The 17,565-nt window shown below is 39.5% G+C and overlaps 2 protein-coding genes across 3 annotated transcripts in view; one reads left to right on the top strand and one right to left on the bottom strand.

Moving 5' to 3' along the window:
- Nucleotides 1-16,806, top strand: part of LOC126375264 (esterase FE4-like) — a 33,852-nt gene extending 17,046 nt beyond the window's left edge. The window contains exon 5 of one of the 2 annotated variants that reach the window (XM_050022193.1): nt 16,340-16,806. In XM_050022193.1, coding sequence (XP_049878150.1) covers nt 16,340-16,546 — 207 coding nt within the window. In that variant the 3' untranslated portion in view covers nt 16,547-16,806. The remainder of the gene's footprint in view (nt 1-16,339) is intronic. The other variant, XM_050022194.1, reaches the window with a different exon arrangement.
- LOC126375273 (uncharacterized) lies at nt 7,762-9,817 on the bottom strand. Its single transcript, XM_050022206.1, has 2 exons — nt 8,947-9,817; nt 7,762-8,510 (listed from the first exon to the last, which is right to left on the bottom strand). Exons 1-2 carry the CDS (start codon nt 9,755-9,757, stop codon nt 7,762-7,764), a joined length of 1,560 nt encoding a protein of 519 aa, XP_049878163.1. The 5' UTR covers nt 9,758-9,817.
- Nucleotides 16,807-17,565: the final 759 nt, after the last annotated feature.

Genomic DNA, 17,565 nt, shown 5'->3' with positions numbered 1-17,565 from the left:
AACTTAAAATTGTTCACAGGAAATTGTTTGGCGATAACATTTACGATCACATGACCACAAATGACATTATCCTTATGCTCACACTATGCCCCTTTCCAGTTAGATATAGAAAATGATGTACAAAATCTGGGACAAGAAAGGAAGGGAAAAAAAATATTGTTTAGAGTACACTTGTACAGAGCTACGTGGTCTAACTCTGACACTGTCTACACTTTATTCCGCACTAAACGCATCACAGAACACTACACAAAACACTTCACTACACTGTTACTTCACTTCCACTATTTCTGTTGAAGTTATTTTTGGTTTAGAAAATAACGAAGCTGAATTGACTCAATGAGTCTGCTAATGAGGTTCATGGTCACAGTTTAAGGTAGCAACCGAAACGCAGAGATTTTTCAAGTAAGTTCAATACTAATCCTGACACCAGCTTTGATGTGGTCGGTCATCAGAAGAAAAAAAGAATTAAGCACAGTAAGGTGACTTCATTTGCTGATGATATAAAATTATCAAAAATGATAAACGTAGGTATCGGCGAAATAATGTATGTTAAACTACATGTTCTCTATGAATAAAATTAAATAATTACCAGAGTAAATAGTGTAAATTGAAACATCAGTTTAGTTCGTTAATTATATTCCTTCGCTATATCGTACAAGAGGTCTTCGTCGCTCTCTTTTCTCACCATACTGCGGCGATACTCTAACTTTCTCTTACTCTCCTCCACGTACCGTGCCAGTTCAGGGTACGTCTGCAACAACATTCTTGCACCTTCCTTCGTGATCGAACCGTTCACCACTATATCCCTAAATGTCTCATTGCGCATAAATTCTTCATTCATTACCTTTACCTTGCCCAACTTATTTGCCATATCTGTGTCAAGTAAAATCATATCTCTTTCATGAACTGCTTTTACTGCTTTACGATCTTTCTTGTACTGCCTTTTCAAACTGCCAATAAATCTCTTCAGTTGTCTTGTTCTTCTCTTTCGCTCTCTAGTTCCATTTCTATATTCTTTGTTTAATATCTTTCTGATTTCTTTTATGATCTTTTTAATATTTTTCCTTATCTTCAACGTGCTCTTCTCACGCGCCTTTGCACGTTTACGTTTTTCTTTCTCTATTGCCTTTTTCTTATTTTCTCTTGAGGATTTATGTCTGTTTCTTGCTTCTTCCGAATCTGTGGAATACTCTTTGTCCGGAAACGAGATATCGAAGTCTTGATACATATCGTAGGTACTAAGTTGAAGTGCGCAGCACACGAACGTTGTTCGCCCGCAGAACACATCTCCTCGGTAGATACGCCACTCAGGCTCACACTCCATTGCGAGCATGCAGTTGCCCCACGGCATGTCATGTTGAGCTGGATCACCACACATTACACCCCATGGTCCTTTAACAGAAATATTACCAGTCCATTGCCAGGATGTACTTCTACAACATACATTAGATAATAACGCATTATTATGATAATGGATATGGAAATTACCAGACCATTGCTTACAAATCAGTTTATCACTTAAATCGGGATGTGATGTACTGTTGCAGTGCTATCACATAGAGATGGTAAGCAACACAGAATATCAAATTATTTTTTACATGACACTGAGCCGGGATTTGAACCTTGGCACTACGGTGTCACCCGTACTCCGAACAGAACAGTCTCGGATTTTTCAGTTTCATTCTTCGAATAACTTTCATGAACTCTACGCTCTGATAACTAGTGTTAATTTCACATATTGTTTTATAACTCTATCAATAAATTCGACAAGAAAATAATCGTACTTACTTGCAGCGAGCATATTAGTATTATCTCCTCCCGGCCTGGTGTAATTAATTGCTTCAAATTTCTTATGTTGCCACAGTTTCTTGAACTCTTCCCTCCAATCCGGCAACTCCCTGCTAGAACTAGACGACGACTCTTGTATGACATAGTCTTTATTTTCATTCCTTTGTTCGTCTTGGAACGAATTACCTTGCATAAGGTTCACCCTCCGTTCTATGGTAACGCTAAACGGTGTTGCTACATTCACTTTTTCCTCTAGATCATAATTAAGCCCATCTACTTCTTTGAGTTTTTCAAAGGAAAAGTTATACACTCCATCTGTTGTTTTGCTGCAATTGTTAGGTGCTTGAGGAGTAATTGAGGCATTTTTGGCTGAGTTCAAATTTGTGTCATTCGGCAAATGAAATTCTTTTAACCTGTTTGTATTATTATTGTTACTTTTATCTTCTTTTGTATGACTGTATACTTTATCAAACATTTTCAAATGAACTGAGTTATTTTTAGTTGAATTAGAATCTAAGTATTTCGGTATCTGAAGTATATCCCGTTTTGGATTATTTACAGTACTTTTACTACCTTCTACTGTATAATTGATTTTGTCGTGTTTACCTACATTGAATGAGTTGTGTTTTACTGTTTTATTTATTGCATCCATATGATCATTTCCATCGAAGAGCTTCTTCAAATCAAAAGCTGTATGATTACCGCTGGCAGCTTTAAAAAACGCTACAACGTTGTCCATAAAATTTGAGTATACACACACAGTATGCGTAGCGATTAACAATAAGAATTGCAATAAAAAAATACAAACTAACTTCATTTTAAACTCGCGTTACACATTGCTTCGGTAACATAAGTTTCAGGTTTTCCAGTAACGTATCAAGACTGCATTATAAGGTTGTGCTTTATCAGTAATATATATAAAAATGGAAATTGTTTATGTAACATTAGCAGGCGATAACATGTACAATCATGAGACCACGAAAATCATACTTGTTCAGACTTATGCCACGACCCTTACTATCATAACATAAACAGTCTATAGTATACGTCCCACTGCTGGGTACAGGCCTTCCCTTAAGCCACCTGATCGGGGTATGGATCATACTCCACCACGTTGCTCCACTGCAGGTCGGAGGTGTTTTTACGGCTAATAGCCGGGACCAACGGCTCAACGTGCCCTCCGAAGCACGGAATCATCATCCATCCCTCTCAGTATTTGTTACGATGTCATACATATAGGTAGCAATACAAGTAGGTATAGGTGTTAGTGACACCGTAACGAATACTGAGGGAGATGATTCAGACCATGATTCTGTGTTGATATCAAGTGAAATTTCCTCTCGGGAAATTCATGAAAATAAAGTTTTGTTTATATTATTGATATAGATACATATAGATGGATTTTCCGAGAGGCAATTTTACTTGATATCACCGCAGAATCATGGTCTGAATCAACCCGCAAAGTTTTCGTTACGATGTCACTTACACTCTGTATCTAGATGATTTGACCAGCGGCCGTACGACGTCTGTCCACGCAGACATGGAGTAAGGAATATCTGTGGTTGTTGATCAAGTTAATCCGGTGCCTGGGTTCTAACCGGTATAAAAAAAGCAAAAACAGTTCTAGTTATATATTTTCGTTCGCTATATCATACAAGAGTTCTTCGTCATTAAATTTTTTATTAATACTACGGCGAGACTTAGATTTCCTCCTCTGCTCCATGTAGTCTACCAGTTCAGGGTACGCCTTCAACAACATTCTTGCACCTTCCTTTGTTATCGACCCATTCACCACCACATCCCTATATGTCTCATTCTGCATAAATTTTTCATTCATTACCTTTACCTTGGTCAATTTACTTTGCATTTCATTGTCAATATTTATCATTTCTTTCTCGTGAATTTCTTTCACTGCTTTACGATCTTTCTTATACTGCCTTTTCAAATTCTTAATGAATCTCTTCAGCAGTCTCGTTCTGTGCTTTCGCTCTCTAGTTCCGTTTCTATACTCCTTGTTTAGTATCTTTCTGATTTCTTTTATGATCTTTTTTATGTTTCTCCTTATTTTTATCGTTGCCTTCTCACGGGCCTTCTTACGTTTACGCCTCTCTTTTTCCAGTTTCTTTTTTCTATTCTCTCTAGATGATTTGGCTTTATCTCGCTTTTCTTCCGAGTCTGTGGTATAGTCCCTGTTCTCAAAGGACATGTCGAAGCCTTGATACATATCGAAGGTGCTAATCATGAGTGAGCAGCATACAAACATCGTTCGCCCGCAAAAGTAATCGCCTCTATAGATACGGTACTCAGGCTCACATTCCATCATGAGCATGCAATTGCCCCAGGGCATGTCATGCTGAGCCGGGTCACCGCATGGTACACCCCAAGGTCCTTAAATCCAACGCATATACTTTTATTACACAATTTACTAGTTATAAACGCGGCTTTGCCGGCGCATTGACCCACCCCGATGATCCATTCTAAATATTGGTGAAAGAATTTTAGAAATCGGATAAGTAGTTTAATTTCTAAATCCAAAGAAAAATCCCTTCAAACATTGGAGTTTGAGTTTTGGCTTCGCATATTTAGTCAGGCTGATGAATGATTATCCACCCCCTTGGTTGCATTAAACATGTAATAATAAACACGAGGTGGAGTACCAACCTCATCAACCCTGGTGTCAGGCTTACTATTGAGCCGCGAAAGGCCCCTGACATGGCTCATGTAACGCCTACTTACTTACGTCAGTAAGTAGTAACCGGGACCAACAGCTTAACGTGCCTTCCGAAGCACGCATCTCTTACTTTCGGACAATCAGGTGATCAGCCTGTAATGTCCCCTAACCAAACTAGGGACGACAAAGTATTTTTTGTGATATATCCCCACCGAGAATCGAACCTAGGACCTCCGGATCGTGAGCCCAACCACCGGACCACGGAGGTCGTGCGTGTTTAATGAGTCTAATGCTATGAATAAATTCGACAAGTAAATAATACTACTTACTGGCTGCGAGCATATTAATATTATCTCCTGATGGCCTGGTTTGATTTATTGCTTCAAATTTCTTATGTTCCCACTTTTTCTGAAACTCATCCTTCCAACTTGGAAACTCTCTGCTAGAACTAGACGATGACTCTTGTTCCACATAATCTTTATTTTCATTCCTTTGTTCGTTTTGGCCATGCCTCCGCCCTCCCATAACGCTAAACTGTGTTGGCGCAATAAGTTTTGCTTCCGAGTCACGGCCTTCATCCATATCTATCCTGTATTTTTTAAGTTTCTGCAAAGTAACTTTGGTAGTTTTGGTCAAATTTGTATCATTCTTTGTATGATTTGTATTATTGTTTTTATTCATATCTTCCATTGTACTATGGCCTTCTTTCTCAATAATTTGCAACAGACCTGAGTTGTTTTTAGTTAAATTAGAATCTACATATTTTGGTAGCTGAATTAGTAAGTTTGTATTACTCGTATCGCTTTTGTTCTCATAATTACCTGCGGCGACCAAGCTATGTTTAACTGTTTTTGTGTTTGCATCCAAGCGATCAATTCCATCTGATTTATCAATAAGCTTCAGATCAAAAGCTGTATGATTCATGCTGGTAGCTTTAAAAAACGTCACTAAATTATCCATAAAATTTGAACATACAAACACGGTATGGGTTGCAATTAACAATAATATTAGCAATAAATATACAGAAACTACCTTCATTTTAAACCTACATCATAATACCACGCAGTGTTCCGTTCCGGTAGTAAAAGTTTTGAAATTTTATATTGAAATAATGTTGAACTATATCAATAATATAAATAAAACTTGAAATTGGTTTAGCAACAACATTACGAACACGTGACCATAATAATAATGGCGTCCGCTCCGTGTCTGTTCTCGCATTTTACACAATGTCCTTTCCAAGGTAGACAGACAAAACGTAGCGCCGATTTAAGATACGAATCTCTACTGTTCAGCTTTCATGAGGACACAGAAAGTATAAATCGTAAGTATACAGCCAGAAAATAACAAGACCGAGAAACGAGCTGGATTCCTTCCAGAACACATGACACATAAGCCAGATAGAAATACAAAGAGACTGAAATAGTTGAAGGGAAAAGAGGGAGGCGAGGCCCTATCAGTAGGATATATGAAGAGTTAAATTAAAAAACCTACAAAACGTTGACGGTCTATTGAACATATAACATAAACTAACATCTCACCGAGCTTTCTGTCAGACCAACGCGATAGATGGTGAGACGTATTGTCGTCTATAATGGTCGAGCCAACTGTTTTAGTAAAAACTGCACTATAGATAAATTAATATCTCAGTGGTGCAAGTCCTGGGTTCAGCAGAAGCAAGCCCATGTTTTACAGGATCACAGTTACTTTTTTTGTAGTCTACTGAAGACTTTATTACTTATATGCAGTTTGATGATACAGATGTTAGAACAATCACGGAGAAACACATGATTCTCGATCTGGAATCTTCTCGAAAAAAAAATAGGTTGATTGACCGATACCTATGATTATCACGTGCTCAGCGGTGAAGGAAAACATTGTGAGGAAACCACAATCCCGAGAAATGCATTTTCGGAGGTATGTGACCTAATTGGAAGGTCAGACACGCAGTCTAATCTAATCTAATCTAGCCTACAAGATCCCACTGCTGGGCAAAGGCCTCCCCTTCCTCTTTCCATTTTTCGCGGTCCTGTGCGTATTCCGGCCAGTCCCTCCGGCAAGCGTCCAAGTCGTCACGCCATCTCTTTCGAGGTCTGCCACGACGCCTGTATCCGTCATGAGGCACCCAATGCGTGACGATCCGTGCCCACCGCTCAGGGTGCATGCGACAAACATGTCCGGCCCAATTCCATTTGAGTTTTGCGGCTTCCCGTCCCACATCAGCGATTCCCGTTTTTGAACGCAGTGTTGTGTTTCGGACTCGATCAATTCGTTTGACACCTAACACACTACGCTCAATCGCTCTTTGGCAGACCTTGAGCTTGGACTTTTGACGTTCCGTCAATGACCAGGTCTGGGCACCGTAAGTTAGGATGGGCAGAATACACATGTCGATGAGCTTTCGCTTTAATGAAATGGGAAGATCCCCTTTCATTAGGTGTTTCATCGACCAATAGCTCTTCCACGCATTTTCGATACGGCGATCGATCTCTTTTTCTTGCCGGTTTTGGAAAGAGACTATCTGGCCCAAGTAGATGTATTCATCGACATAATGTATTTCTTGCCCATCAACCTTGACCCTACGTTTTGTGCTGTTGGTCATAATCTGAGTCTTCGCCCTGTTCATCGCAAGCCCAACCCCAAGGCTCGCTGTGCTAAGGTCTTGAAGCATCTGTTCGAGCTCGACTGATGTAGGCGCAAAGAGTACTATGTCATCGGCAAACCGAAGATTGGTTAATCTTTTCCCTTGGATGACAATTCCTCTCGTCTCCCACAAATCCGCCAGCTTTCTGAAAATTTCCTCCAGGGTACATGTGAACAGTTTTCTCTGTAACGATGAGCACTAGTAAGTGTTATATCATTTTAGAAACCAAATACAAAACGTAATGAATTATAATATTATCTTTGCCAAATACTTACAGTGTAGAAGTTTTAATTGTGACAGTACAGATCACTGTTATGACGGCCTCTGTGGTCCAGGGGTTTGAGCGTTGAGCTACGGAGTGTTAGTGACATACTAACGAAAACTTTGAGGGATGATTCAGACCATAATTTTCCATAGCAAAAGTATAAAATTGAAAATAATTTTAAAAAATCTTTGAAAAAATCATTTTGCGACGGAAAATTCCACTCGTACCTTTTAGTATCCGTTACGATGTCACTAACATCCTATATATGTACTATAATATTGGTCTAAAGTGGTGTGTTGTGTATTATTATTATACTTTTCTGAGTAGCGTAATGACTTTGCTTAAAAAAAAACATCGAATATTATATTCATAGACAGTCAATTTATATATCCGTCAATAATACATAAAGCCATACTCTATGTCGTACTCCAACGCATCGTCTTGTGGCGCGCGGCGCCCGTCTTTGGGCTTATTCATAAATGCATCAAGCTCCGGGTAAGCCTCAACCAGCATCCTAGCACCTTGCTTCGTAAGCGTGCCATTCACCACTATCTCCCTAAACGTCTCATTTTTCATAAAGTTCTGATTCAATTCCCTTATTTGGTTCAATTTCAACAACAGTCTATTATCAAGGTGTACCATATCTTTCTCATGAACATCTTTCACCGCCAGGCGATCCTTCTTGAACTGCTTCTTCAAAGCCTTAATGAATTTCTTCAGTTGCTTTGTCCTCTTCTTCCTTGCTTTAGTCCCGTTTTTATACACCTTATCTAATATCTTTACAATTTCCTTGGTGACTTTCGCTATAGTTTTCTTTATCTTTTTCACACGTTTGCCCCGAGCCTCCTTACGCTTCTTCTTGTCTTTCGCCTCTTTCTTTTTTCTTTCTTCTGCAGAATCTTTCTTTTGTGCCTTCTTTTCTTCTGTATCCGTACTCAAACTCTTGTCGTCAAATGAGACATCGAAGCCTTGGTACATGTCATAGGTGGTAACCTGTAGCGAGCAGCAGACGAACTGTGTCCGTCCACAGAAGATGTCCCCTCGGTAGATACGGAATTCTGGCTCACACTCCATCGCCAGCATGCAGGTGCCCCACGGCAGGTCGTGCTGCCCCGGATCACCACAATGCACGCCCCAGGGCCCTTAAACCACACAATAGTAACTCACATACCCATTTACCTTTTTACTCAGCAACAATGTTGCCAATGACAGTTAAACTGGGTTAAACTCATTCGTTGAACATAATTACGCTACGAGTCATAAAACACTTATAACAGGACTAAGTTAGGACTGTAAAGTGTGGTTCAGGGATGAAATTATGTAGTTACAACACAGATAAGGTGCTCTGTGTAAAAGTAGAATTTCTGACTTGTACGTGGGTGTAGATCAATTTATTGCCCCTGCAGATATGATAGCAATTGGCAGACTTCTACATAATTAATTTTAAAACCCGCGCCTGTAAGTACCGTCTCGTTTTGTGTTAGTATTTTAATGCTCAACAGTATGTATCTACATATATTACCTATTTAAAAGACATATTTTCACATAATCAACAATAGCAAGGTATGAAATACTTACTAGCAGCAACCATGTTGACAGAATCTCCTTTGGCTCTAGTTTGATTCAACGCTTCGTACTTTTTATGCAACCAATCTTGCTTAAACTCATCTTTCCAGTCCATTAAGTCCCTCTCGGAACTCCCTGAATCATCGTCGGAATCTTCATCCTTATCCTTCTGTCTCCGATAGTTCTGACTTCGCAACATATTTAGCACCGGATCTAACTGAAAAATCTCTGAACCTAATTTCGGCCCTGCCTCTACTGTAGGAGAATCAAGTTTCTTATTTAGTCGACCTTTACGTTTCTTGGCATTCTTCAAAATGTTTGACTTGATTTTAGCGACCTCTGAATCCTTAGGATCGTCCGTCAAATGTAATTGACTAATAACTAGATCGCGTACAGCGTTGTTTAAATCAAAACTAACATCTTTCTTCTGTTGCAGCGAGGGTTTTGTTGCCCATTGCTGGATTCTTTCTGTTCCAGTGTCTATTCCATCTTGTTTCGATTGCAAGGGGTTACTGTCATCTACGTTTGCGTCTTCAATGTTCTGGTCGTCAGTTTCTAGCGTAATACGCAAATCATCATTTACTGATTCCTTCTTCGGTTCAACTCGAACAAATTGAAGCAATGTCGGGTTTTGAACCTTCACTCCGATTCCGTCGAGACTTGGTTGAGCTACTTCAATTTGGCCCTCTTGCTGAGGAAGCGGAGTGGATTTGTGAACACTTTTTAGATAAGACAGTAAGTTTTCCTTTAAATTGGAGTAAATAGAAGATCTCACTACTGACACGCAGAAGACTACCAACACGAAATGATAAGTAAACTCCATGGTATGTCTACATTATAACCGCGACCGTCTTCGAAACAAGCATCCTAGCTCATGGATGTAAATCAGATTTGATTGCGACAAAGCTATAGGTTACATTATATGAGCGGCAATAACTTTTATGTGAGAAACATTTCGAAATTTTAAAGCGAATTTCCTTTAAGTGCCTTGTTATACAATTGATTTGTTTATTTACGTGATATGATAATGTTCTTGCGAACCTCTGGTTGGAAACAGAAGAATAAGCGACTGGTTACGGCTAAGCATTAATATCTAATAAACGAAGTATCAATATAAATGTGTTTTTTATTTACATGATAATTCGCTGTAATATGTCCCTTTATTGAAATTGATTTTCTCTGATGAAACAGCATGAGAATGATGTAATAATGTAAATTTGTGACTTTAATAAAACATCCCAATATTTATCCCCTATATACTGATGGTACAAAACATACATAATAATAATATTACCCTTACTTTTCAACAGTTTTAAGACAGTGACTAAACAGAAACTTTGTAAAATAGTTACTGTAAGGTTTAAGACTATTTTGAAGAAAAAATAGGTCACAATTTTATTATACTTAATAATAAAATTTTTCGCATAATCAGAAAAATACGTAACTTCGTCACGTCTAACTAGGCGTTTAAGTGGTCTAAATCTGACCTGGTCCAAACGAACCCATTACACTAGCGGCATTGCCCCGTTGCACAGCCATTGACAGGCTTTGGACCAGGTAAGACGCAGACCTAGGGTCACCCCCTCTGACTTTGAGTCTGATTTTGCAGATAGAAATGCATGGGTCTAACCACCCGGAAGCCAATATTAGGCAACCGATTTTCTTTTTTTTTTAAAGAATGTCTAGGGCCCTGTGCCCAGGTTTTTCTTGCAGCTACTTTTTTTCGCCTATACAGGTTGTGAGACACTGCAGTACTTTTAGGCGGATGAGACGTTCGACAAGAAATATATTTATGTAAAAATTGAAACGCATTGAAATGAGCTGGTCTATTGTGAGTTTTTTTATGTCAATTTCGCAAAAAGACGCTTACGTGGTTTCAGGGCGACAATGGTGCTAATTCCTGCAGACGTCATCTAATTTTATTTTAAGTTATATCTGTCATTTTCTTATCCGTTGAAAAAGAAAGGGACGGGTAATCGACAGGCATAAAATTTATCAAATACACGTCAATTTTAAGCATAAATCTAAAACAACCGTCTAAAATTTTACATCGGCCAATAATCCGACAGAGTTAAGTAGACAGCACGTCAAACGGATTGCATACCAGGGAGATGCCTATTTTATTCGCACGGGTTATTCATTCCTTTTTAAATTAACTTGTTGACAATCATTCGTCCCTTTCCTTTTCGGCGGATAAAAAAATGACGGGTATAACTTAAAATAAAATTAGGAGGTATCTGCAGGAATCGGGGCCAAGAGCTATGTTGTTCATTTTGATGGTCTCAGAATACAAAATAAAACGACGGAATGGATGATTCATTTTTACAAGCTTTTATTTAACTTGCAATGTATGTATGTATGTATGTATGTTTGTGTGTTCGGGTGGAATTTTATAACTCAATTTTAAGGCACTTGCCCTCAACCGATTGAGCTGAAATTTTGCATGCACGTGTATATCCGATGACAATGCAATATTATTATGACATGGAGCTGATCTGATGATGAAGTCGGAAGATAGCCATAGCAACTCAGTAATTAAATAACATAACCACATCGAGTTTGGGCTCATTTCATTCGACTAGATGAGTACTTTGGTGCTAGATAGTAACCAAGGTCTGATGATGGAGCCGGAAGACAGCCAAAGGAACTCAGTACTTAAACGACACAACCAAATCGAGTTTGGGCTCGTTTGATTCGCCTAGATGAGTACTTAGATGCTAGATGGTAACCAGGGTCTGATGATGGAGCCGGAAGACAGCCAAAGGAACTCAGTACCTAAACGACACAACCCCATCGAGTTTGGGCTCGTTTGATTCGCCTAGATGAGTACTTAGATGCTAGATGGTAACCAGGGTCTGATGATGGAGCCGGAAGACAGCCAAAGGAACTCAGTACTTAAACGACACAACCCCATCGAGTTTGGGCTCGTTTGATTCGCCTAGATGAGTACTTTGGAGCTAGATGGTAACCAGGGTTCGATGGTGGAGCCGGAAGATAGCCAAACGAACTCAGTACTTAAACGACACAACCCCATCGAGTTTGGGCTCTTTTGATTCGCCTTGATGAGTACTTTGGATCTAGATGGTAACCAGGGTCTGATGATGGAGCCGGAAGACAGCCAAACGAACTCAGTATTTAAACAACACAACCCCTTCGAGTATGGGCTCGTTTGATACTTACAAGCTTTTATTTAAATTGCATTGTATGTAGATATGTTTATATGTTCGGGTGAAATCTTACAACTCAATTTTGAGCATTTGCCCTCAACTCATTGAGCTGAAATTTTGTATACACGTTTAGTTTGGATGACAATGCATGATTAACTGTATAATGTCATTCTAAATCCAACATGGCGACGTACCCTAGATGGCGGACCAATTATTTTTAATGCGCTCCTACAATATGGATATCTAATAAAAAGACTAGCCAAGAATAACTAGAAATAATGTGACGTCACTCTTAATCCAATATGGCGGAACACCGAAAATGGCGGATAATTTTGCTTGCTGGCTTTTGGAGTGGTGGAGCTATTACACAGTGTAACAAAAAATGGATTTTTTTTTTCACTAGCAAGTGGTACATGGTTTCCCGTAGATTTTTCAACGCTGAAACCGAATCCGGCCAGAATTTCAGCGTTAAAAAATCTACGGGAAACCATATATCACTTGCTTGTGAAAAAATCTTGTTGTGCTGTGTTATCAAATGGGCTAGCTCGACCGGGGAAGTACCACCCTCTCACAGAATATCGACGTTAAGCAGCAATGTGTTTCGATCGGTGAGTGAGAGATCCGGAAGCCCAACTCCTTTCCTATCCCACTTTTCCCTTCCTTCCTTCCCTTCCTTCAACCTTGGTAGACAACATGTCTAACTCAAAGGCGGGCAACGGCTCAGTAACTCTCCTGTTGTCTCTGTAGTCCATGGGCGGCGGTGATCACTTACCATCAGGGGACCCGCTTGCTCGTTTGCCAATTATACTGACATACCTTCCGTCCGTATAGACTTCGGTAAAGACGGTGTTCATCTCATTCAACCCAAGACTGTGCAATTTCCAGCAAAATTTAGTCGCGGCACTGCAGAAAGGAGAATGTTACCAATTATATTATGTTGGGCTTGTACGGTACACAAAATGCAGGGTAGTACTGTTGACCATGCCGTTGTATACTTGGGCTCGAAGCTCTTTGCCGCTGGTCAAGCATATGTGGCCTTAAGTAGGGTGAAATCGTTAGAAGGGCTCCTAATTGAAGAGTTGGATTGTTCAAAATTAACTGGCAAACGACCTTGCAATAATGATGCGTTGAATGAGATGAACAGACTTAGGAACTTACAAGGTGAAAACTAAAAAGTATAAAATAAATTAAGGTAAAAAAATCTTTAAAAACAAGCTTTTATTTAAATGCGCTAAAAAGAAAAAAATAAACTTTTACACTATAACTTTACTGTCAACTTATAACATTTCAAATTCAACATATTTGACACAATTTATATGTTTTAAAAGCTTGTCGCGAGATTTAAGTACTCGTATTTACTTTCTTAGTTTAAAATTTTTAATAGGCAGGTATTTTAAAACTTGCTTTTAAAATTACGAGTAGGTACTTAAATCTCGCGACAAGCTTTTAAAACATATAAATTGTGTCAAATATGTTGAATTTGAAATGTTATAAGTTGACAGTAAAGTTATAGTGTAAAAGTTTATTTTTTTCTTTTTAGCGCATTTAAATAAAAGCTTGTTTTTAAAGATTTTTTTACCTTAATTTTTATAGGATCTTTACACATTTGGCAACAAAGTTCACTTCGAACAGCTCAAAGGCAAATCTAGGCGCATGTGTTATTCACGAATTCACATCGTATATCATCCAAACTGGAAATGTAAGTCCGATCGCGCTGAGATTTCTTTTTTATTTTAAAACTCATCTGTTGGTTTCTCCCAAAGATATTCTGCAACAACGCAGATTCACGACATAACTCAATTAAAGTATCAATTTTGTAGAGTAACACGAATAACTTAGAAGTCACTGGAGTCCTGTGGTTCACTGGCTTGTGTCTCAAACTAGGAGCGCCGGTTCGAGCCCCGGTACCAGACTTGCACCAATGAGTTATTAATTCATCAAGTGCAGTTTTCACTACCACAGTTGGCTCGGCAATTATAAACGGCGATACGGTTCGCCACTTATCCCGTTGGTCTAACAGAAAGCTCGGTGAGGTGTGGGTACTTAGTTCATCTTGCGATAGATGTTGGAAGATCGATATTTGTGTTCAATCGATCCTCATGTTCCTTGGCATTCTTTAAGATGTTCGACTTGATCTTAGCGGCCTCTGCGTCCTCAGGCTCGGCTCTCATATCGGGTGGACCGAATACCGGTTATTGCACAGGTTTAAAAAATAAGTTGTCTTTTCTTTCTATGTGGAAAAAACTGAGGCAGTCATTTCTGTAAAACAGCGGACTTGTCAAATCTTCAGATTAGGTAAGCGGACCCTGTGAAAAACGGGATAATGCTAAGGGGATGATGAGGTCTGACAGGGTAATAGTTAAACGAAGAGAGGGCAGATAGTCTGTACAAGTATTTCGGCTAAGTAGTTGATGCCATTTGCGGCAAATCAACAAAAAGTCACGTCAAAAAAAAAAAAATTTAAAAGATCATTATTTCGAAAATGTCCGGAGCTCATTGAAAATTAAACAGACCTTATAATTCGGGATCTTCGATAATATTAAATATACAAAGCCATACATTTACAATGGTTTGGTTTGTAAGCAATTATCCAGTCAGCCATTGTTGATCAAAGTTTGCGGGCACAGGACAATTGGAGGAAATTTATCCAATATTCAACTGGTTGAACATTAGAATAGACCACACGATACCCTGAAGTTATGCTGACTGTATCATCTCATAAATGAAGAGAAGAGCAATTTCAATTTACAGCGATTATCGTGTAAATAAAAAACACATTTATATTAATACTTCGTTTATTATTATATATTAATGCTGGTAACCAGTCGCTTATTCTTCTATGTTTCCAACCAGAGGTTCGCAAGAACATTATCATATCACGTAAATAAACAAATCAATTGTATAACAAGGCACTTAAAGGAAATTCGCTTTAAAATTTCGAAATGTTTCTCACATAAAAGTTATTGCCGCTCATATAATGTAACCTATAGCTTTGTCGCAATCAAATCTGATTTACATCCATGAGCTAGGATGCTTGTTTCGAAGACGGTCGCGGTTATAATGTAGACATACCATGGAGTTTACTTATCATTTCGTGCTGGTAATCTTCTGCGCGTCAGTGAGTAGTACTGTTTACTCTGATTTAAAAGAAAACCTGCTATCATATTTAAGAACTGTTCACAAGACAATTCCGCTGCCTGGAGACGGCGACCAAGTGCAAGACACCCAACCAAGTCTCGACGGAACTGGAGAAAATGTCCAAAACCCAACATATCTTGAATTTATTCGAGTGGAACCGAGGAAAAAGCCTGTAAGAGATGAGGTACTACTCCCGATGGATAATGACGTACAGAAATCCGAAGACGGAAATGCGCTGGTCAGTAGTCACCTGCAACCAAAGCCAGACGAAGGGATAAACACCTACCATAATAAGGAGGATGACACCGAGAAAGTAACCGAAAAAATTGAACAATGGGCAACGTCTCACTCGCCGCGACAGAAAGATAATTTTAATTTTGAGAAACCTGTGCAAGAACCGGTATTCGGTCCACCAGATATGAGAGCCGAGCCTGAGGATGCAGAGGCCGCTAAGATCAAGTCGAACATCTTAAAGAATGCCAAGGAACATGAGGATCGATTGAACACAAATATTGATCTTCCAAAAATAGAAGCAGGGCAGAAACTAGGTACACAGTATTTTCACATGGATCCAGTGTTAAACATGTTGCGAAGTCACAATTTCCGGAGAGCGAGTGACAGCTCCAAAAGCGGGAGTTCCTCACGAGAATTCAAAGATTGGAAGGAAGAGTTTAAGGAAATTTGGTTACAAAAAAAATACGAAGCATTGAACCAAACTAGACCAAAAGGAGATGCAGTTAACATGGCGGCTGCTCGTAAGTATTTTTCAATTCGTCTAGTCTGTACGTACACCTAAGTAGTAGCATTCGCTATAAAGAATAGAAACTTTGTTAAAAAGCTTTTTAGTCCTGGTAAATTAAATATAAATTATGTTAGTTGAAATATGGATAGAAGTTTATAGGCTCGCGCGGAACGCGAAGGCCGCGTGTGGGGTACGCGGCATTTGCTTAAAATTTCAATCGACTCAGGAAAAGAACCATGAAATTGAAATCTGATCTAAATATAAGGTAGTAGACTAATTTGTTAAACCTATTTTAATGTAATTCTTACAGAGCACTTTTGAAATTCGAAAGTAAATAATATTATGTGACTTGTTCAAGGGCCTTGGGGCGTTCAGTGCGGAGACCCGGGACAGCATGACATGCCCTGGGGCAGCTGCATGCTGGCGATGGAGTGCGAGCCCGAATTCCGCATCTATCGCGGGGACATCTACTGTGGACGGACACAGTTTGTCTGCTGCGCAATACAGGTCACCTCCTACGACCTGTACCAAGGGTTCGATGTCTCCTTCGACGATAAAAGTTTAAGTACAGACACCGAAGAAAAGAGAGGAAAAGCTGGACAAGACGATAAAAAAAAGAAAGAAGAAAGGGCAAGGAAGAAGCGCAAAGAATTGAGAGACAAACGTAAAAAGAAGATACTGGATACTATAAAAAAGGTTACTAAAGAAATTAGAAAGATATTAAATAAACAGTTTAAAAATGGTACCAAAGAGAGGAAGAAGAGGACGCGCCAACTGAAGAGGTTCATTCAGAAGTTAAAAAAACAGTTTAAAAAGGATAAAAGAGCGATACGAGACCTTCACGAGAAAGATTCCATTCGTCTCGACAAAGGTGTACTGCAGAAGTTGGAGCAAATACGGCAATTAAATCAGAACTTTATGAAGAATGCGACGTTCAGGGATATAGTGGTGAATGGTACGATAACGAAGAAAGGCGCGAGGATGTTGCTGGAGGCGTACCCTGAGATGGAAGCATTCCTGGAGGCACGGAAGAATGCGGCGCCGAAGGGCGTACGCCGGTCACTTGGCGGCCCTGCCGGCGGCGACCCGCTCGAGTACGATATAGAGTACGGGTATCTTTACTACTGACGAATATACTGTTGTCTACTTGTGACTGTTTCTTTCAATGACCACCAACTGCATCTACGTCAGTTCGACCCATTTTTGGTGTTGATCATCATTATTTACTGCGTTTTGGTTTTTTCAATCCGAAGACACCCAATACGACAAACAAATGACAACAAATGTGTCCAGCCAAACTATACTACTCGTGTGTGCAACTTCCTGGGCACTTACCCGCGCACGTTTGCCGTAAGTACAGCCCAGATACTTCATCCAAAACTCCTCATTTTACACAGACACTACACATTGACGTTACCACGCGCATCTGTGTGTGTGACGTCAGAAGCCATACGATTGACGACTAAAGAAAGACCGAGGGGGTGAAGTAAGCCTTCCTCAGCCGCTGGCGGGGAGCGGAAAGTTGCCGCCGTATACTTAGTATTATTCCTTATTCTACGCGTAGGTACAATCCGGACACTCCAT

This window comes from Pectinophora gossypiella, chromosome 18 (assembly GCF_024362695.1).
Source record: "Pectinophora gossypiella chromosome 18, ilPecGoss1.1, whole genome shotgun sequence".
Taxonomy (NCBI): Eukaryota; Metazoa; Arthropoda; class Insecta; order Lepidoptera; family Gelechiidae; genus Pectinophora; species Pectinophora gossypiella.
The sequence above is the reverse complement of the archived record's forward strand: the minus strand, read 5'-3'. Positions and strand labels throughout refer to the sequence as shown.